At 40.5% G+C, this 23142-nt stretch overlaps 1 protein-coding gene across 1 annotated transcript in view; it reads right to left on the reverse strand.

Moving 5' to 3' along the window:
• Window positions 1-17522, reverse strand: part of atp8a1 (ATPase phospholipid transporting 8A1) — a gene marked incomplete at its 5' end in the record, with an annotated part of 39360 nt that extends 21838 nt beyond the window's left edge. The window contains 13 exon segments of the mRNA XM_051072607.1: window positions 2570-2634; window positions 2637-2696; window positions 5582-5747; window positions 6126-6237; window positions 6898-7025; window positions 7148-7217; window positions 8709-8758; window positions 8760-8783; window positions 11676-11695; window positions 11698-11715; window positions 11990-12035; window positions 15868-15966; window positions 17400-17522. Coding sequence (XP_050928564.1) covers window positions 2570-2634; window positions 2637-2696; window positions 5582-5747; window positions 6126-6237; window positions 6898-7025; window positions 7148-7217; window positions 8709-8758; window positions 8760-8783; window positions 11676-11695; window positions 11698-11715; window positions 11990-12035; window positions 15868-15966; window positions 17400-17522 — 981 coding nt within the window.
• Between the last annotated feature and the right edge of the window lie 5620 nt (window positions 17523-23142).

Consider the following 23142-nt stretch of genomic DNA (forward strand, 5'->3'; position numbering starts at 1 on the left):
AGCTAGAGAGATATCTGCCTTTATCACTCCGTTTGGTCTTTACGCATACTCTGTGATGAGTTTTGGGTTGCGTAATGCGCCAGCGACGTTCCAGCGTCTGATGAACATGGTTGTATCTGGGCTGTCCGGTTGTGCGGTGTATCTTGATGACGTAGTTGTCTATAGTGATACCTGGGAGGATCATGTCCTCCGTATTAGACAGCTGTTTGACCGACTTCGTGATGCACACTTGACAGTCAATCTGGCGAAGTGTGAGTTCGCCAAGGCGACAGTCACCTACCTTGGAAAGGTAGTGGGGCAAGGGCAGGTGCGGCCGGTGCGTGCTAAGGTAACTGCGATAGAGAAGTATCCAGTTCCTACCACTAAGAGGGAGCTTATGCGCTTCCTAGGGTTGGTGGGTTACTATCGCAGTTTCTGTAAAAACTTTTCAACCGTAGTGGCCCCTTTGACTGACTTGTTGAAAGCCGGAGTAAAATATATCTGGTCAGCTTCTTGCCAAACGGCCTTCGACAATGTTAGGTCTGTGCTTTGTTCACCTCCTGTCCTTGCAGCACCCTGTCTGAATCGCCCGTTTCAGCTGCAGGTGGATGCCAGTGACGTAGGTGCTGGTGCTGTGCTGATCCAGTTAGATGACAACAGTGTTGAGCGTCCCGTGAGCTTCTTCTCTCGGAAATTTAACTCGCATCAGTTGAATTACTCTGTGATTGAGAAGGAGACTCTGGCTCTGGTGTGGGCCTTGCAGCATTTTGACGTCTATGTGGATTCTGGTGTTCCTCTGGTGGTCTATACTGACCATAATCCTATTGTTTTTCTCCATTCGTTACCTTGTCCCAATCGCAGACTGATGCGATGGTTTTTGTTTTTGCAATCCTATTGCTTAGATATACGTCACATCAAAGGACCTGAGAATGTTGTGGCTGACGCATTGTCCAGAGCTCCTTGCTCTTGAAAATGCTTATCATGTCTGTGGTAACCTCTGGTCTCCTGCTTTTTTTTCCCCTTCTGTCACTCTTAAATTGCTTCCCCAGGCGCCGGGGTTGCTGGGTTGCAGTGTGGATAGTGGTGGGGTTGGCTCAGAGATTATTCCAGGTCTGGTGAGTATGGTGGTATCAAGAGGGAAAAAAAAAACAAAAACTAAGCTCAATAGTTGCAAATCTTCAGAGTTGGCAGAAATAAGGTGTATTGTTGTGGTGTAAGTATATTATTAAAAAAATGAGTTGTATTACTGTCATTAGCTATGGGTTGGTTGTTAGCCAATGTAATTGTTGGTTGTTGAGATTCCTGATAGGAACCTCTCTTTTATGGGAGGGGGTGTGACGACTCCTCCACCTGGACACTAGGTGTCCCTGTTGTTTTCCTTTTACTTCTTTCTTGCTACAGGTGTAGGGTGGAGGGTCATCAGCTGATTGAGCCACACCTGGGCCCAGTGTGTGCTCCATCTTATATTAACCCTCAGTCTGGAGTCCGATGGGGGGCTGGGAGCTTGGAGGATGGTTCCTGGTCCTGGCCGACCGTGGTGGCAGCTGCCGTTTTCTTTTTGTTAGTTTGGTTGTTCATGTGTTTGGTTATTCTCTCTTTTTTTTGTAAAGATAAATTGCTGGTTTTCAATCTGCCAACTCGTGCCGTCTCCCTCTCTTGCCACAGTTGTCGAGCCGGGCTGTGACACTAGTTGCAAGAGCACAATATTTGAGGTGCTCACTGGGATGCTTCATGTCAGTCAGGTTTTACACATGTTTTGGCTATGCAGCGTTCTTTACAGATTTCAATTCATATGTTGTGTTTTGTTAAAAATATTCTGTGGATCATGTTAACCATGTTATTCATACATATCCAGTTCTTCAACCTGTAATAATCACTTTTTGGCCACCTGGGGGCAGTGCAACAAGCTGTAAACATAACACTACCATATAAAGGTGATATGGTGAATGTCTTGGCAAACAGTGGCTTCTTCAGGCATCAAGCAGACACACAGCGACATCAGTATTCATTTTGAGTCGTGTTTGTATCGACCTAACAAAGTTCAATATTCACTCTCCTTTTAGCTCCATTTTGGTCTCTACCTGTCCCTGAGGGAAATATCTGTCTCTTTAGTTGCTAAATACTCCACTGTGCTCATAAGTTAGCTGCTAACTTCCGTTCTGTGTTGGGCAGGTAGTGCACAGCAAGTTTTTAGAGCTTCTTTTGCTGAAAGAAAAAAGCTGCCTGCAGGGTTTGGAAACAATGAAAGCAACAACAATAAATCAAAATAGTCATAATACCTCTCCGTATTCATCACTATGTCATTCAATCTCTTGTTGATATAATAACAGCTTTAACTGCAGAACAGTGCTCTGTGTTTAAACAGTCACCACCCTCCTTGCTTTGTTTATCTAGTGATTAACTGTACGGCATTTTCATTAATGATATTTTGTGCTCATAGCATAAAATCCTAAAACAAGTCACATGCACTGTGCTGCAAGTATGTTTGCTTTTGTAATGCACGTTAACAATGAGGTAAAACACACACATACTTAAAAAAAAGTGTTTCAGAGCATCTATCTCAAACTAGAGTTTAGTAGTTTGAACTCACCCAGTTGATGAAAAAAGCTTGGATGAACTTGATAACCTCCAGTGTGACCAGGAGACTGATGGGATCAGGTTGTTGAACAGGATGATGAAGGTGAGAAAGTTGAGGCCAAAGTTAGCCGCCCCGCCATCTGTCAGAGGACGAGTTTTGGACAGAGGGGGAGTGATACACAGGAGACTCATCAATGATGGTTCGTAAAGATCAGTTAGTTAAATGAAAATGCCCAAAGCTACTTCCAGCCAATGATCAACATTATCCCAATCCAGAGAACGTTTTGGCTAACGTCATGCATTAGCTGGAATTAACCATTTCTTCCACCCAACCTCATCCTCTTACAACTCAACCGATTAGCAGTCCAATTTAATGTCCCAAAGATTCAAAGTAGCGAACAGGGACAGGAGTATCTCAAATGTCATTAGTGTCACAGCAGCAGCCTTGGCATCCAGCATGATCCAGGCAATGAATTCCACAAAGCACTATGCAAAATGATGCTGGTTCCCCCGAAAGCCCCAAACAATTGGCAATGATCAATGTGTAACCCCACTGACACCAAACATGAAAACAGGAGGGATGTGATTTACCTTTCCTCAGCTTGCAGGAGGTGCAAATGTTACCTTCCTCAACCCAAGCCTTGATCTTAGCATTGCGGGTTGAGAGGGAGAGCCCTTCCCCATGACCGAACGATTGCAAAACAAAAAACTGGATGGCACAAAGGAAGTGGCAGAATGGAAGCTACTGCTACAAACAACACATATAGGAAGGAAACACTTTTTTTTTTTCCAGAAGTGGGGAGGAAGACAAACGTATTGGATGCTCTCAAGACAAAGGAGGGAGATTCAGTCCATAGCACATTCTCAACCAACAAGGAGTGGAAAAGAGTGGGTGGATTATGCCAGCAGAAAAGTTTGGATGTTATTGATGATCACTACATCACCTCATTTCACTCGTTTCTAGTGGCCAGCCTGTTATGTGACATTATGCAAAAATTCTGCTATCAGATTAGGGCCTGATACGGTGTTGGATCAGTCGAGAGTCATTAAAAGAAATAAAACTCAAACCAAAGCAAACCAGGACATGCACAAGTCACACAAATGCAAATGTACACCTGTTGTCTTATCTTAAGTATATGTCACTGTGAAGTAACAGCAAAAAGAATTTGAGCTGATCTAACCTTCTAACCTTCATTCTAAATGAACTTTTCATTGGTTTTATATGCTCAGTATACAACAGGGTGACAGGACCACACCTCCTAAAAGCAGAGGTGGGACAAAAAAAAACTTTTATCATGCTGTCGGTAAAGACATCAGCAGTTTACCAACAGAAGATAGTCATAATATAATAATAATAATTCAATGTCAAAGTCAGGTTGTCACAATGTATAGGCTAAATGCCAGCAGTGGCCAGTGTCAGCACTTTGCAAAGGGTCAAAGTCAAATTAATTATTCACAAGGCATGCATAATGGCAGGCTTCTGTGACATATGAGCCCCTGTAATGTGTGGTGGGGCTAACATTGACTCTTCTGTTCCCGTCAGCATTTGTCGTCGAAATGTTGGTGAGTGAGTGAAGTTGCGAAAATTTAGGAAAATAAAGTGGTGTCAGTAAATGGGATGTTTAAGATTTGACAATCTCCCCACCTCTCTCTTTTGTCACAGGTTGGATAATATGCACTGGACAGAGCCTCAACAAACTCCTTATGGAAGTACAGTCAGTCCTCAAGATGGACGCCTGCTTTATGACTTACACTGCCAGTGTAATATAGGGTCTTTTAGGTGTGGGTTTTAATGCCACTGAGGACAATGTCAAAACCCTTACAAAACCAATAGGAGCCAATGCAACATCTGATGTTAAAGGGACAGTGTAAGTCATAATGCAGCCTTAAATTGACCAGGGCACAACCTCTCCTACACAGGCCTATCAGGGTACAGAGTAATGGCCAGAGTGTCACGATAATCACTTTGCATACCAGGTTCAGAACTTCATCACGTGAGACAGAAACTGAGCAGCCCGTATTTATTTTTGTATTGTGCTAATGTCTGTAATAATAGCTTAAAACAGAGTCACTTTCTATAATGGCTTGAGAATACATGTAAACCCTAAACAGGTTTTCACCTCTCCCCCTCCCTCCCCTCTCGTCTGTCCTTTGAAAATTCCACACAAGGAACAAAGGCGGCGGAGGCATTTAGAAAATGTCAGCTCTTGCCCCTTGGGTTGCACCACATGTTTTGTTCAAGCAATAAACACATATAAGCCCCCCGCTATGAAAAGCTTCCTGAGTACAACCTCATATCCCTTGCAGTCAAAGTAAATACTGCTATTCATTTCTTATAAAGAATGAGCGGGGTAAAAAAATAAGATGAGGGTCTGAAGCTTGGGAACTGCAAAGCGTTTAACGTGGCACAAAAAAATGGAGGAAAAGTGAGACACTGTTTGCATCAAGCACTGAAAATAACTAGACGAAGGTATAAGAGAGCTGGAGGGGAAAAACCTATTGTTGGATCCCTGGTATGTGCTTGTCCATGGCATGGGCCCATACAAAGTAGGGCAACCATATAGGGGGCGAGGGTAGGGGGCTTCATTTGCTTAGCAAAGGCAGAGCTTCAGTAAGGGGTTAGTAAGGGAGGGTCATTCACGGATGGCCAAGGCTTTTAAATGGTTGTTACCTGGAGCTGTTAAAAAAACGACAACAAAGAAAACAACAAAATCAAACAGAACATTAGAAAGGAACAAAAAAGTACAGCAGCGCAGTGATATTCAACCATTTCTTTTTTCACTCATTCACAACACATCTATGCATGTCACAGCTGTCTTTTCTCAGTTAACAGGGAATTCACTTATTCCCACATTGCCACATATTTCACTTGTAGTGCGAAACATAGTTTAACTGAGGCAACATAAAAATGACACAACACATACCAGCATTTAGAACTTAAAATGACAAAGAAATAAGCTGATATGGACAAGTGAGACAAAATATGCGGAATAAGAGGTGCAGCGTGGACTATTGGGACTCTTACAGTTGAGATCCATGTACCAGGCATCATTGCCGTACTGGTACTTCCAGATGGTTTGGCCGATGGAGCAGACCAGCGAGATGGCCAACAGGCAGCCAAACAGCACAAGGATCTGAAAGTTGGTAATGCGCTCCACGTTGGAGAGTTTCAAAGGAGGCCGAGTAGAATTCTGGGTAAACACATGACAAGACAGTTGTGGTTTTAAAAAAATGGAGAAGTATGGCTCGTGGTGTTGTTCTGTTTCTGTGGCCTCAAAACGATGATACAACAAAACATGTTCAAATAGACTGAAAAAACATCCTCATATATCTAAACCCTTATAACACTCTATATTTAAACTCTGGTGACATACTGTGCATACAGACACGCAAAGCCTGTCACATTAAAAAAACCTAATGTTATTTGTTGGTTAAACAAATTTAGCTACATAAAAATGTTTTAAATAAAGTAGCACCAGTTTACCAGACTGAGCTTTTTCTTCAGTTAACTTGTTTATATAACTGCATATACAGTAATACCCTCCAAATACAATACAAACATGCTTTACCTGCATGAGTTTTGTGTCATGGCCAGTGTAGACCACCACGCCATGGACCCACTGGGTGTTCCTCAGCTGGGCTCCTCTCAGTAAGATCTGGTCAGGACCCAGTGGTACTGTGCTGTAGTGAGAAACATCACTGGCATGAGTATATTTGAACATGTGTCACAACAGAATGATAATTAAGATTGACAATGTGTCTTAGAAGACAATGAAGTTATTGTTGTCCTTGATCAACAGTGATGGCTGACGCCTTTACAATTTACAACCAATATATTGACTTTTCATAAAATCAACTTATTACAAGCTTTCCATTATCAACTTTAACCCCTAAACCTGATTCCTTGTTGATAAATATGCCAATACCAACAGTAGCCAATAATTAACAACACTAAGCAATCTATCCTGACATTACATAACAATACAAACTAGTTCATTAGCATTTTGTGAAGCTGCGACAGACTATGAGACAAAAAAGCCAAGGATAGCTCCTGGTAACAATGTTTATTCAGGAGAGCTTTATTGTCCTACACTCCTTGAATTAAGCTAAGAGGAGGCATACAGCACACAGTATAATGCATTTATCTAACAATGGCAAAGCCTCCAAACAAATTCATAATTAAATATCACTGAAGCAGGTGTTTTCATTTATTCAGCAGAAAGATTAAATAATCCCTAAACCCTCATAATGCACTGACACTGGCTCTGCTCTTAGCTAATGGGCTATTGAGTTCCTAAGAGGGGCAGAGAGCCAGCAATGGAGCTCTGCAACGCAGCCCACCTGTGTCCATCCAGACGGATGTTCCCAACAAACTCGTACAGATGGCGGTTTGGGCTCTCACACTCCATCCGCCCAGAGAGACGCATCAGGCTGTCAATGTCCTTTATGTCTGCAGTCAACTGGAGACCCTGTTGGTGTAGTCACAGCAGCATTACAGTGATGTTTTTATTTCTCAGTTTGTGTTGTAAACTTTCGGAAGATTCCTCTTTGTTCTCATTGTATGAACAATAAAGAATAAAAAAAAAATCACCTGTCTGATTTTAAGGTTTGTTTCTCCATCCAAGTTAGATGTTTCAATGTAGCACATACCCTGTGGTTCACTGTTGTGAAGGGAAAAGGATACAGACACTTGGAATAGTAATATAATATCACAAAAGTAAAACACTTTTTACTCACATATCACATTATGTGAGCAAAAGTTCATTATTTTATATGATTACAATTTTATATAGTACAGCACTAAAACAGAGATTACTGATTATTTCTCCATAATCATTTTAAACTTTAATGTAATGTCAAATCTATTTCAATTATTTCTGAGCCAAATCTGATAGGGAAAGGGTCTACAACAGAACAATAGCTAAAAAGGCTGCAAACAAAGATGCTGTATGCCAGCCTTAAAGCCACTCAGGAGCATAAAACTACATTTAAGTTTTACTGAGTGGAAGTTGCCCAGTTAATGTACAGTGCATTTCCCGAGGGCAGACATGCCATCTTTGTTTGCTGCTACCCCCAGAGCTTAACTGTCTTTCAAAAAAAGCTAAAATATACTGCAAAGGGACAGAGGGTGGGGAGAGAGAGAAAACACCAAAGTGGGGTGATATGGGCAAGCAGGCATGTCGAGCACAACAAACAGAGCAGACAAATGGGCCTCTGACAGACTCTGGGCACAGGGACAGAGAGTTAGAGCATGCCGGTGCTTAAGGTGAGCTGGGTCGCTGGTTAGCTACTCTTTTAATAGAGTGATTTATTCAAACCAAAAGCTGGTCCAAACACACGCGGGGTGGAAGGGAAAATCAAAAAGAGATTCGGACACTGAAGCCCAACCACAATCAATGAGAGGTTTGGAATCTGCTACTGTTAACCACTGAATGAGACGAAGTGAGCAGAAGTCTGCTGCGATGGCCAGGAGACAGAATAATACTGTCTCAATACTGATTGTGAATCACTCAACTACACTTAGGCTCGTTCAAATGGCTGTAACATGTTGTGGAAAGTTAACTAAACTAAGTCCAAGATGGTTTTCACCTTTTCATCTTGGGATGTGACTGCATGCAAACTGTCACATCAAATAAAATCGTGGCATTCAGGGTGCCATACAAGCCATGCAAGGGCAGAGATATGGAAAATATATTCACATCCAAAAACAAAAAGTATCTCAGAGAAGGAGCATGTGCTCCTGTGCTGTAATACTTGATGTCTCCATTCACTCTTAGCGGTGTTAGAGGTTTCAGCCTCAACAACATCAGCCTCAGCAACATTGAAAATCATCTACTGTACATGTTATGTTATGAACAAAACACAACATGATAAAATGATTGTACAAATGGCCAATATTATGGCTGCCAAACCACAATGTAGAGGAAAAGTAGAAAAAAGGGAAGGAACATGGTTTTTATTGACTGTGGAACTTTGATATCTGGTTGTTGCCAGAATAATCATAGACTCCTTCCTTCCTCAGGTGGAAAATAAAAACATTTCTCATTGGCATCAGGAGTGATGGAAGAGCTACAATGTCTCGTTCCAGTTGGTACACACAGCCCCTATCTCTCCCACCGCTGTTTCGTTGGTATTGTTGCTGGTTTCCTGACCTGGACGACAGAATGACGAGGTCAGCCGGGAGGTGATCCCCATTTGCCAGCTCTGACTACTTCCCCAACAGCCACCTGATATTACCAACCACACACCAGCAGGGGGCAAGAGAGAGGAGGTGTGGCAGTTGTTCGCACAGGGGCAGAGAGAGGGAGGAGAGGATGAGAAAAGGAAAAAAAAGGGAGAGGGATGGACAGGGTAAAAGAAATAAAACACAACGGACAGACAAACAAACAGCAAACACATAAGGGGAGAGAGACAAGTGTTTCAGTTCCAGGGAGATGAGAAGAGCACAATGATCAGTCCTGTATGACCAGAGGGTATCTGTTCTCCTTTTCACAAAACCATTTGGAAAATCATACTGTAGTGAAATTGCTGGTGAACAATAATAATTATTATTATCATTAGAAATTGTAAAGTGGGATGTGGAAGGTCGTGATTGAATGGAAAGACAGAGAAAGATTTTTTTAACACAATCAAAAACTTTCCAGTCTGCATTTTTTGAGAAATATGAAACCAATTTGACTAAGTTTGAATTAAAAAAAAATTAAAATTGGGACAGAGAACCATTCTAGGCCACAAAGTCCCTGCTACAACAGGCCCAAATGGTTTGTGAAAAGGTGAAGGAGGTAGGTAGGTTCATGTTGACATGATTGGTCAGTTCTAATCCAAAAATCACATTACCACTGCCCCACCTAGAGAAATGATGGGTGTTACATTAAGATCCATAGCATCCTTTTCCTGGACTCTTAAAGTTTTGTATTTCTCAACAAAAATGCAAATTCTGATTTTCAAATGCAGGATTTTTCAGGCCACTTTGACAACAGCCCTATTTATCATCTAGCCATCATTTCTTTAGGGAGAGCTGAGAGAGAGCAAGAAGGAAGAAGGAAGAAAAGAAGAGGAGAAGTCCCCCACAGTCTGGCAGCAGGGTGGACTCCTATACCTGGATGATAAAATGACAGCATCCGCAGGAACGACAATCACTGGCCATTTACTCTAATAATATCGCCACTTCAACCTGTGAAAATAAACTGTTTACTGCTGTGCACTGCCTATAAAACAGCATAAAAGAAAACATGAGTTCAACATCAGGAGTAAAAATGTGCAGCTGGAAAGAAAAAAGGTAAGTACAGTTAAGCAGTGCAGATGCACACTGAAGAAACAGCTGATTACTGCTGAACATGCAACCACTCAGCATATACGTACAAAAGAATTTATTTATTAACATCATTAATCCTAAAAACTGCTATGTCTTTCAAGCATTTCATAAAGCAAGCACGTGAATGGTTAGCTGCATTGCCAGTCTATTTTTTGATGTTGTCAATAAAAAAAGCTAACAGTTAAAAATGTGATCAGGCAATAAACACAAAAGTATCAGTAGCATAAAAATGTTGATTCACTACATAATTAAAGATCAAAAGATAATGTCATCACAAAGACAATGATGGGCAAGCTAAGTAGGTTTGAGTAGGTAGGATGTGTCAGGTTTAATATGTCAATCACATCACAGTTGCCATTTATGTGAGACCTGAGGTGATTATAATTATGAGAAAACAGGGGTAAGTCTGTGAAACTCAAACATTTTGTTCCACACATTGTAAAAGAAAATCTATTACAGCTGAGGAAACAGGATTATATAAAATACATGAACCACAGCAAAACAACTTTGTTCCCAAAACCATGAAGACCGGCCTCATTATAAATAATTATGATCTAGATATTTGGCAGAATTTAAACATAAAAACAAGTTACTCATTTTGGCCTCATTCACACTGTCCTGAAAGAGTTACTAAATAGAAATCTGGGAGAGAAGCCGCTTTTACAATATGTATGATGAAGATGTAAAAAGTATTCATTATTTAAAACCTCGCTTTTTAGAGAAGATTTTGATGTGTATAAAGAGGAGGGACATTCACATCAGCAGCAGCAGCAAGTAACAGTGATATTCTTCCTGCAGAAACCAAGCCAATGCATGAATCAAGTATTTTGTTAGCGAATATCTTAGTTACAGAATACTGTGCTTCTTTATCATGCTGCTTCAGACAAGGCACTTTAACAGTGTGTGTAGTTTCAGTCAGTCTAGTCATACAACACCCTTAACCCCACCCTTCAGCATCTGTAACGCTCCAGCACATATTTCATGTCTTATTTTAGCATGTTTCCTTGATACGTATTGTGTCTCAAGTGTGTGATGTTACTGAGTTATCTCTGCAATCACGAGTGCATCCTCCCATCTATCTGTGGGCCTATTAGTCTAATTTGTATCCATCTTAATATATTACATCTCCACTACTGTAATAATAAGAGTTGAGATGGCACCATGTTTTACACAGGCACTAAATCTACTGCTGTTAATTTAGTTCACAAGAACAAATATTTCATGTGATAAATGTTTTTTCTTTTCTGTCTCATATCCCAAGAGCAAGAGGAAAATTCAGCTTATATTGCACAGCTACATGCTGAATATACTTTCTAATGGACGAGGCAGTATTACAGATTATTAAACAGTAAAAATCTACCTTGTTTCTGCACTGCCTGGTGGTTCTCTCCACACCCTCTGGTTTTAGCTGAATTGTTCCAGACACAGTAATAAAATTGTTTCATTAGGAGGGAAGAGAGGAAGCTGCTCTTTGTCCTCCAGCATTGCTGTGTAATGACCGTCCACATGGAAACACTGGATTAATTAGTAGCTGGATACCAGAGAGAGTGTGTGTGTGTGTGTGTGTGTGTGTGTGTGTGTGTGTGTGTGTGTGTGTGTGTGTGTGTGTGTGTGTGTGTGTGTGTGTGTGTGTGTGTGTGTGTTTGTTTGTTTGTTTGTGTATAAAGTATGTGTGAGACTTCCCTAATTGACAACAGCACAATAGATGGTGGAAGTGGTAGAATGAATGATATGTTTTGTGCTCCAGATGTATAAAATGTGAAGTGGTAAAAACGACCATAAGTGACACATTGTGCGCACATACCTTCTCCCAGTGCACAATTTCCAGGCACCATTCCTCAATACTGTTGTCAGTAACGAGAGAGATGGGGGGGGTCATGGTGAGAGAGAAAGAGGATGTAAAAGAGACAAGAAAAGAAGGATCAGAGATGAAGACAGAGCACAGTTGTTAGAAAACACAACAAACTGACATTAATGCTTTAATCATGTTACAACTAAGACAATTAGGTTTTTATTAAGATCTACTTGCTTATTGGCAAATTAAATTCCTCTACAATGAATACAGTAACATATTGGTTTTCCTATTCAAAAACATGTTAAAGAAATGGTTTTCGGTACCTTGACATTCCTTTTTGTTGACAACATTGTCAGCATTGTGACGTTTCTGCAATGAAAAAAACAAAACAAAATTCACATAACATAACACGCACATAACATACAAACCAAATAGGAGAAATTCCCCAGGTATAGTCCTGAAGAAGCACTGTCCCTGAGTGACAAAGAAACTAATCATACAAAGACTAACTGTCCTGTATTACAAGAGCCCCTTCTGATTCTACAGCAGGAAATGGCCTGAAGAAGTTGACACTGTATAGCGCCATTTACTACAGTGAGAGAGAGAGAGAGAGAGAGAGAGAGAGAGAGAGAGAGAGAGAGAGAGAGAGAGAGAGAGAGAGAGAGAGAGAGAGAGAGAGAGAGATGGAGAGATTTAAGTCTGCAGTTACAAGCTGAAGAAAGATAACACCTTTGCACTGACTGCACAGCGGCTGTGAATACTCTCACTATGACAACACGATCTTTGCACAGACTCGTGTCGTGCAGTACAGCATTTAAATAATGCCTTTATCCTAAACACTCCTACAGGAACATGACAGCATGGAGATTTTGTCTTGGTATCCACAATGAGAATCACAAAACCTAGTCATGTTTATGTCCAGCTCCACCTATTTCTACCTAAGTGTTAAAGAAACATGGACAAGATGATCTTTAAGTGCTCAAAAAAAAAAAACTTTGATAGCTAGATAAACTCCATCTGCCACTGATGATCACATACAACAGTTCAGCTTTTAATATGTTTAATCAGATAGAAAATGATGCCAGGAAAACATTTAACAAATGATTTAGAAAATTATTGAACTACCAGAAATGTTACACTAGCATAAATGTTCATGTGCATGTCTCATTGTACCCCTAGTGAAGTTGAGTCAGGTAGTATATACAGTATTTTACAGTAAGGTATCATACTTACAGACTAAACAAACTATACTATGTGTATTCTGTGAGACCAGATCAGCAGTATTAAATCCCCTCATGTCCTTCTTGTTTGCTGAACAGTCATGCAATCAACTGTGACTTCAACAGCTGATTCCAAGGGACAGCCTGTCAACTAGCATCACGCTGAGTAATAATGTGCTGCTGAGTCCGTCTCACATAAATAATCACTGCGTCTTAAAATCCAGCTCCTAAGAGCAGCGTGTGCGGTTACTTGATTAGCAACGAGAAGACGTATCCACTCACATCCCTGCTAATAATCTGTTTACTTTGAAGATCTACTCGAATTTAGCCTAATTCTAATTCAATTTAAAACTAATTTGGGTAATTTGACACACTGTACTATACATAACAGGAGAAAAAAAACAGTCCTCTAGCTGCACACTGACTGAGAAACCAGAGCAGCGGAAGGTGAAGTAGCTTGCATCAATACAGGGCTGCTAATGGAGGAGAGGAGCAGAGAGGTATTCGCTCTCCTTGGCCAGATTTCTCCAGTGACCTGTGGACTCAAGCCAGCATCCTTACAGACCCAAAAACATCTATCTATGGCTACAGCAGTTATAACCCGTTAATATCACAGCCCATACTGTCTAGCCCCCCTGAATAACAAGCATTTTAAAGCATTAAATAAACTGAATACGCTCTAAAGGCTTTGTTTTCTCTTGCACTTTTCTTCCATCCACTCTTTTAGGTCCACCTCTTTCTGATTTTATATTCCAGTGTGTCTGTTTCTTACACTGTCACTCTTTCTCTCTCAGCCGTCCACTCCCCACCCTTCTCTTTCGGCCCCCAGTTGAATCAAATTTGATTTAATATCCCTGCAATATGCTCTAATGAATAGGTTGGCTGTGTCACATGGCTCCAGCCTTTCACCAGCTGCACCATGCCCAGGAAAAAGTTTGCTGGTGGAGACCTTTACAAAGCTCATTCATCACCCCCTGTGCAAGAGCTGTCAGCTAATTTCATTCATCTATACTATCTGTGCTCGCTGCGCAGACCCTCCTCTAGTCACAAACATGTAGAAACAGCCCAATTGTATTTCTATCAGTTACTCCACAGCTCTTCGTGCCTTTCGCCCCTTCTCAAATTCTCTCTGTTTCTTCCCCTCTTGCTCCTTCTGTCCTGATGGACATGAGGGAAAGGAGATGTACTGTATTTATATGATGTGTGTAATCACAGTGCAGTGGAGAGCGAGTAGCACACAGAGGGTATGCATAAATACTGCAGTATCAGGCCCCTGTAGACCTCAGCCATGGAGAGGGAAAAAAATGAAAGCAGCGAGAGATAAAAGGGTAGAGCATCTGCAATGTTACCTTGATTAACCTGCTAATATGGCTTCAGTATAAACCTAATGAGACAGTGAGCAGTGAGCCAGTAGATTTAACTACACAAGGGCAATGGCAAAATTTTCTTTGGTCTTTCAACTGCTGTTTCCGTTTCAGTTGAACTATCTGAGTGTTAAGAAACTGTGTTACTGTGTAAAGGGGCACGATACAGTATTTTGAAATGCACTGCAGCTTGTGATTCACAGTATTGCGTTTCAGATTGTAAGATTTTAAGATGAGAGAGCCACCCAGAACAAAACAGCCACAGAGTGTGCTGCAGCAGAGAAAGCCAGCAACAAGGTAAGATACATGCTGTACAGTGTGTGTCTATAGTGCATGATTCATGAAGTTGGGGGGTCGATGCTGGCCTGTCAGGTCAACTTGTGAGGGACAGCGCAGAACAGGGAACAGACGTGTGTGCAGGTGACCTTCAGCAATAAAGACAGAGTCATCACCACTCCGTTCCCATGTTTTTCACAACAGGCTGGAAGAAAAAGTGCTGCGCTGGTCCCTTCAGCACGAGATAGAAGCTTATAGTATAGAGTAACTGTCCACTGGGACCTGCAAAGAGGATCGCATTGCAGGGTCACTGCAATACAGTAGAATGCAACATTCCCTCACTTAGTTCAGATGGACTTGAGTGGATTACTTATGGACTGGGAGTAAACATATTTTGAAGCCTTTAACTTTCCAGCAAACAAGAATTCATACAATAAAAAGAAAGAACCAAAGCAAAATAGTACTGAAATCAGGCTAAATAAATTGCTTTGTCTGTCTTCAAGCATCTGTATAACAGCTCAGACTTGCTCGAGGGCAGAGAGTTGTTTTGTTTTGTTAATACTAACTGCCTTTGTGCATGAGCATCCAGCATCTAGGTTAATTGACTGAGAGAGTACTCGGGGTGCAGTGGGCACAGCTGTGGCCTCTGAAATCAGTCTGCGCGTGTCTGTATGTCTATGCCTGACGGTGTGTCTATATGTTGGACAGTGTCCTGCTGTGGTCATGTAACCATCACTGCCTCCTCTCTGCTCCACAGGGAACAAGTCAGCACTCAGAGGACACAGTGTACAGTAAGAGACAAGACAAAAGCCCATTCTCTCTATGGGGGGACAGTCTCTTCAAGTTAAGGTATGTCCACTGCGGAGAGTATAAGTGACCGACTTTACAAATAAAACAGTTAACAAAGCATATTTCATGAAGTTCATGAATTTCTTAATTGGTGGTATATCATCTTAATGGCAAAACTGCTTAGAAAATTCATATTTGCACTGTAATAATGGAAGGAAATTAAGAATAAAACATTGCAAACATGTGTATGCTGCCTGTATTCACTGAGGACCATGACGTGAGAGCTAAGATGTAAAGGCTGTTTTAAACCAATTGCAAACTGGACCTCCTAAAGTTTGTTGATAGCCTTTTAATACTTGCTGACAGCCTGATTTTCTAATCAGGTCCTGCTGATGTGTGCATGTCTTAATTCCTGCAGTAATGATGTTTTTCTGGGCCAGATGAGGGTTCTCAGGTAATACCACTTATAAGAACAAGTCAGAAGAAAGATTTTTTTTCAGAGGAAATCAAACACAAAGACTTGTCTCAAGTATCATTTGAAGTCTGTCTTACCAGATCCTCAATGACCTCCTTGACAGCAGCCACCACCAGGATGAAGAGCAGCGGCACCAGTGTGGTCCAGCGACCAGTGGGAGACACATCTGGGATTTGCTAAAAGAGACACAATAAGGGAAAATGAAGTCATCTTAAGTCAACAGAAATATTGCAGAAGCTGACTTTACAATCTCCAGGTACTTTAATGGCTCAAAATAAAGTACAGACAGTACCTCAAACAGCTTGTGTCTCAAACCCACTCATGCTGCCAAATACATCTGCACCCATTAAAAGGATAACCACGGCTGCGCTACAGACTTTGACCTGAATTAAATGCATGGGCTTGTCAGTAGTAGTAGGCTTTAGTAGCCCGTTTCCAGACAGGAAACCACCACCGCCTCAAATTCTAAACAGCATTCAATAGACTCAACTCAAAAATAAATGCAGAAAGTTGTTGGTTGTTGGTGTATCCAGCACCAACAACTTTCTGAATACTATCAAAATGCTCTCCTTACAACTGAATCTTTTTTTCTTTATGCATCTTAAATTAACGGTCAAATAGAGGCATAATTAAAGCCAGGCCAGAGCCACAGGAGACAGTCACTGTTATACTGCTTGAAGGAAACTTGAACGAAATAGATCTCCCCTCTTCCTCATCTGCATAGATGTTTTATTCAAGGTCGCAAAATCGACAAGGCAGGTAATGAAGATTCACACTGGCTGCTTTTCAAAGCAGCTACTTCAAGGTCACTGGATAGAGCCTTTTCCCATCCTCAAAGCTCTCATTAACGTGAGGTAGTCTGTCAGCATGAATATAGGTAAAGACAGACTCTGCGTCCTATGCAGCCTTCCTCCTCATCATTTTTTTTTCTTGCTAAGCTTTGAACACCTGAGACACAAATTTGGGCTCCTTTGAATCACGTAGTGATGATTGGTGGTTGAGGCTTTAAGTGTTCTTAAAAGGGATTAATGTTGACCTATACAAGCAAAACCACTGCACTGCCAGTGCTGAGATCTTTGGTTGTTGTTGGGCAGTTATCAAAAGAAATGACAATCAGCTGGACACTAAAACTCTCCGCTAGGAGAAGCTCATTTCTTTAACAAATTTAATGCTAAAGATTTTCATATCACCTTTCTATTCTGCTTGTAGCTCTAAATCAGTTGGACTATTTGTGTGCGTCTTGCCAATGCAGTGTCTATACTACACTGTAGTGGTATGGATGGGTAAAGTAATGGACCAAAATGCGTGTGCTGAGCCTGCAGGCAAATCTAGCTTCCTTTTAAAGGAGGCACACATAGTATTACATGTATTATTCATTATCAGGATATATAAAGTACTACGTCTAGTGTGTGTGTGTTTGTGTGAGCGAGCTTGTCTGTGTGCATATGAAATTACAGATATAACCTTTGGAAATGGTGTCTAGGTCATGACAAACAGTAAAAACAACCGACCACTCACCACACACCAATGGGGGAAACAAACTGAAGCTGAGAAGAGCAATGATTTAATATTAATATGTCACAGAAACAGCAACAACACCACATCTTACCTGCAAGAGTGCAATGAAGAGAAAGAAGGCGTTGGCTGCCCTCCTGAACTGTGAGTAGAGGAACCGGGGGAGGAAGGTGAGGACATTGTATTTGGCTGTGCTGAAAACCGGATCGAGCAGCAAACAAGGTGACAAAGTGGCAAAGGAGAGAAGGACACAGGAGAGAAACAAAATGGTTAGTTATCAAAATCTGGTGAGTAATTTTTCTAATAAAATAATCATCTCTTGTAACCTTTGGGTATCTACTCTACAAGGTCCTTTATGTTGCAGACACAGGTGGGTGTGTCTGTGTTTGTGTGTGAGACAGATGAACAGCAGAGACCAGTGGACACAATGATCATAAAGAATAATTAGGAGGAAGAAGGGAGCTGGCAGATGTAAAGAGCTCCCAGCAGACGTGAGCTATGTTGCCTGTGCTGCAGTTTGGGGGGGGGGGGTGTTGATGGTGGCCCTACAATCAGACCTCCGGCAGTCTGATTTACAGCTGCGTTAAAGGGCCAGTCAGAACAGCCACTTTGGGAGAAGATATACGCCATGATGTATGCCAAGCCGCTGGCGGTGCTTTGCTTACTCGTGCACACAAAAGCTGTCACACATATACAAGCAGAATATCGGAGAGTGTAGCCTCCAACTCTTCTGAAGGGGCAAAACATATGGAGGTTAACATTTGTGATACCGCTGTTTTATTCCTGCTAGGCTGAATCATATTTGACATTTTCAGCGTTTTTCACTTACAGATCATCCACAAGTACAATGTTAAGTTATGGAAAAGTGAGCTAGCTTTGAATTGAAAAAAATAAAAAATATAAAAATATATAAAATTTAATATAATATATAAAAATTTCTAAGAGTTGAACATTCTCCATCATGATGGCTGCCTGGTACAGTGGAGCTGTCTGGGACTGAGTAAGGGCAAGTGAGTAAGAGCAAGGCATTGTTCTGACAGCAGAACAATGCAATACCAGCCTCACAGAGGAGCCTGATGAAGAGCGCTGTCAGAGCAACGGCCAAGAATGGACCAGCTTTGTTCATTCAACAAAGTCTAGTCTGTCTTTGTCTAGTTACTTCAGCAACAAGAAAAATCATAATCTCTGGGTCACTTGTAAAGGAGGAGGAGAAAATTTATAGCATTAAAATATGACTCATATTTTATTGTGGGCTGAATTCCCCTGAATTCCCCACTCTCTTTGCAATTTCCTGAAGCTACTTTCAAGCTGAGCTATCTTAGAAAAATGTTTCTTTACAGTTTCCAGTCACTCATCTGAACTTTTCTTTTGTGGGTGTTATGACAGAACATTAACTGATAGGACAGAGGTCTAGTTGATTCTGTTCAGGCTCAGCTGCTTTCCTTGATGGACCAAATAGTGAAATTTGAACTTTTTACCTTTAATTCTGAGACAGTCTGAAAAAAAATGGTTTACAAAGTAAAACATGTTATTTCATTATATTCAGTTTTATGTAAGTTTCAGGTGTTTAGTTGCTTATAAAACTAAAATCCTTATGGCCTTTCTTTGCTTTCATAGAACAACAATAATTTTATATCTGTCTGAGGTTATAGTGTGATGTCTCGAGGGGATACAAGAGATTTCCCATCTTTACCTAATAATGCTATTATTTTAAAAACAAAAACATAGGGTGTGTGCAGAGTTTTGGATCTATGTGGGAATTTTTACAGGCCTTCCATGCAAAGATAAAATAGGATGGAGAGAGAGGCCAGTTCCTTGTAACTGAAATAAAAAATAAAAAAAACAAACAAACACAAACAAACTTGAAACCAAAGACATAAGTAACACAGCTAGTTAATTACTTTCGGTTCCACATACGTGGGAAGAGTACTGTAATTAGGCCTCATTTGTTTTGTTTATTATCCTCATAATACCTCATCACCACATGAGGAAGCTCAAAGTTTGCCATCATAAACTGAGAAGCCGATAAACATGTCGAGTGAGAAATGTAATTACAAGGAAGTAGAACAAGAATAAAGTGTGTGCACCTACTTGTATGTGAGTGAGAGTGAAGTTATTTTTACTTGCAATATCTTCAGTGTCCAAAAGAACTGGTTTTCTTTTTCATTCTAATGCAAGCAGATAATTATATGTTCCACATAGTCACCATTAACTCACAGTCTACTACTCATTGCGAGATACTTTGCCATATATCACCCAAAGCCCATAACAATACCATGAGTACATTCACATTTATGAATGGTGACCGCAGTGGGTATTAAACCCTGGTAGTGCTAATGCATAGTTACCGCCTCCGTCTATCCCTTGAGATACAAAGAAATAGTGGCTGTGAAGCTCTCATGCAGGTTAGACTAAAAGCCCTGGCTTTATCATTCCTCTTTCAGTGCATTTGTCATCTTGTCTTTGAGACTGTCCTTCTCTTTCTGCTTATCACGTTATTTTCCTCACTCCATCCTTCTTTCTAAACTCATGGGGTTAGAACTGTAAAGCATGCCATGTCCCACTCTCTAGTTACTCTTGTACATTGTCTGACTTCTTCCACAGAGGCAAGGCAAGATAAGAACTCATTTAACACTCTCCTTAATGGATGATTATGGATCTTACATTTTATTTCCTGGCAGTGCCCTGAGGATCAAGACGATATGAGAGGAGCACTTCCTCCACTTACTCACAGTTATCCAGATTATAGCCATGTAGAACTGATGAGAGGAACTTTAAATAAATCTATCAACATTTTCACCACATTAGAAAAGTTTGTCATCACATTTTGTCATTATAATGTTTAATTAATTTAATTAAAATGCTTATTTTGCGTCGCCCTGTAAGTTAAAACTAGATTAAACAACTGTTAACCAAACATTTTGAGTGTTCTGTTGACAAGTCATCATCTTTCAGCCACACCTATTGACTCCTTGTATCTTTTCATAACAGTGCCACACCTAAAAACCACATGAAACACCAGTCTTTCCCTATGAGGTTTAAACATGTATTACTGTATACTAATCACATGACTGTGATTAAATGTGTTTCTCTCAAAGTCACAAGCAATCATATCACATGTTAACCCACAAAAAGAGAAATTGCAAACCTGGAGGAGAGCCATCAGGTAATGAGTCTGTTCCACGGTACAACTTGAAAAACTTCCATGACTGATAATGGCAGTCAATTGTGTTGTTTTATTGTTTAAATCACGGGGTCATGGTAAATTCTAAAAGGGCTGCCAGAGGCCACAAATGGAAACAAATGTTAACCAGCTGTTGCCAGATAAAGGCTATTACAGTAAATAAGCTTGAAAACATAGGCCTGTTTTGCTCGTAAATGTGTGCTCGATGAAGACAACAGAAAACATGACCTGAGATTTAACTGTTGTTAAGCAATGGGTTGACAGAGTAGACCATTCAGGAAAATACCAAACAATGTCTTTCCTATCATTTGTAAATTACAGATTTTAGGTCATCAGAAGCTTTTCAACCCCTGTCCGCTGGGGGCCAGCAGGTGGTTACTGGCATATATTAAACCACAAAAAAGATAGTCAAAGCAACTAAGGTCATTTGCCTGACCACAGATCTCATACAAAACAGAGATACATACAGCCTTTCACAGAAGCCTTGCATGAATAAGAACATTGTTAATGATTTCTCTGTGGGTTATATGCACCAAAGTATAAAGTGAATCTCTATATGGTGACTGTGTGTTTTGACAGGTGGTTATATAATGTCTCCTTTTCCAAATAATTTTGTATGCAAACACAACTGCAATAGCTTGCATAAAGCTGGTTGGACCAGTAACCTTTATGGATGAATGACCTCCTGTTTAATATTCTTTCAAGATGTGTCTGTATCTGTAAATGTAACACTGTATACAAGTGCACTCAACAGGTAACTCTTGCTAAAATTAGTATGTGGTGTGTGTCAATGTGCACACACAATGTGCACATTTTAGTATCTAATTATACTATGACATTATAATGAGAAGCTCAAATTTGATTCACAAAGCCATCCAGTAAGTTGAGGAAGATGAATAAATACCACTTAGTGAAATGTGTAGATGATGCAGTTAGGTGAATAAGACAAGTTAAGATATTCTACCCCAGACAGTTACACAAATTTCTGTGAAGTGAGTGTGCATGTGGGTCATTATATGTTTGCGTCCATGTCTGTCTGAATCTATGCATATTTCAATTCCCCCTTGTTTTCCACACACAAGACATGCTGCATCAGCTTTTCATGGGTACACAACAGCAAAATGGTTTGTATAGCCACTCCTGTTTACCATGGGATAAGTTGTCAACATCTCAGCAATTAATCACCTTTACATTACAACCAGATCTGCCAGCAACCAGTACAGCTGAATAAACAATCCATGACAATCCTTACATGTAACAGTACAACCAGGGGAGCCACTGTGTTATGTGCATCTGTGTTATGTGATGCTGCAGAGGGGGGGTTGAGAGCAAGTGAAAGCAAGAAACCTGTGAGGGATTTTTGTCTGCTTGTAAGATTAGATTCAGCATTTATCTCAGACCCTGCTCCTGTTAGAGTCTCCACAGGTCACTTTGAGACAGCAACCAATCCTCTAGAACAAATTAGATCTTTAGAGAAGCCTAAAGCCTGTGCCTTCAAGGCCTGAGGCAAATGTTTGGGCACATTTAGAATTCAGAAACTACAAGGACAAAGAGGAACTCAACAAAAGCCCAGTCATCTGCAAGCTGTGTACTTCACTGCTAAAATACTGCAGTAACACCTCAAACCTCTGAAATCATTGAAGAGACACCAACTTGGATACATTACAGTCAGATCCAAAACTGGTGGGTCTGAACAAATGCTGCTTGAAAAGGCATTAACATACAAGCTGGCATCCAGCTCACTGTGTCTGCTGTAATTTCTATCTGTAAAAACTGTGCTGCAAGCATTCAAATGTTTATTTCCTTAACTCTTCATTGTTGCTTATTTATACATTATCAAATCGGGGCATTTTATGAACAATATCAGTATCAGATTGCAAGTAACTCAAATCAAAGGCCAGTGAATCTGAATGTGACTAACTTGGGACATCGTTGCTAACACACACCACCCACAGAACTAAAGTACTCATTGAACAGTCATATCCAAGTGATAATATTAAGAATAATACTTGATAATTTTATCAGCCTTATTTTGTGTGTTTGCCATGTTAACAATAGGAGCTTCAGTTGCATGGGATTAATGTGATATTTTGCTTTATTTTTCAGTGGGGGCAGGTCACCTTCTGAATTAATGACTACCTCTGGTAAGGTCACAAAAATGTAATACCCTTTTTGAAAATAGGCAGAGGTGCTCTTTCACAGTAAAGGCCATATTACTTAAACTTCTCTGATGCAATTTAATTCAACCATTAACCATCTGGTTCTCCAAACAAGTTAATAATGTTGAGCCTTGGTTGCAAACGCTCATTGACCAAAGTCTGTTAATAATTAATAACCTAACTAAAAGTAAAACTAAAATAATGATGGGTAGATATCACATTAGCATCACCTAAGTACTCAACTTATTAATCATGCAGCAAAAGGACACCCAAAATCATGAAGGATAAGTGCTTATTTTCTTACAGCTGAGTAATTTCAGAGAACAAAGAGAGTAAGGGTAAGAGTAAGGAGGATAATCTGCAACTTTATTAGCTGCCTGCATCTGTTATTTTTCACATCAATACATGAAGCTGACTTAACAAATGGCATAAGCACACTTGCATTCATAGGCTTTTTTCATTTATTACCCCTGTTCAGTTTATAGCTTAGTCTG

The sequence above is a fragment of the Lates calcarifer genome, linkage group LG8 (genome assembly GCF_001640805.2).
Source record: "Lates calcarifer isolate ASB-BC8 linkage group LG8, TLL_Latcal_v3, whole genome shotgun sequence".
Classification (NCBI taxonomy): domain Eukaryota; kingdom Metazoa; phylum Chordata; class Actinopteri; family Centropomidae; genus Lates; species Lates calcarifer.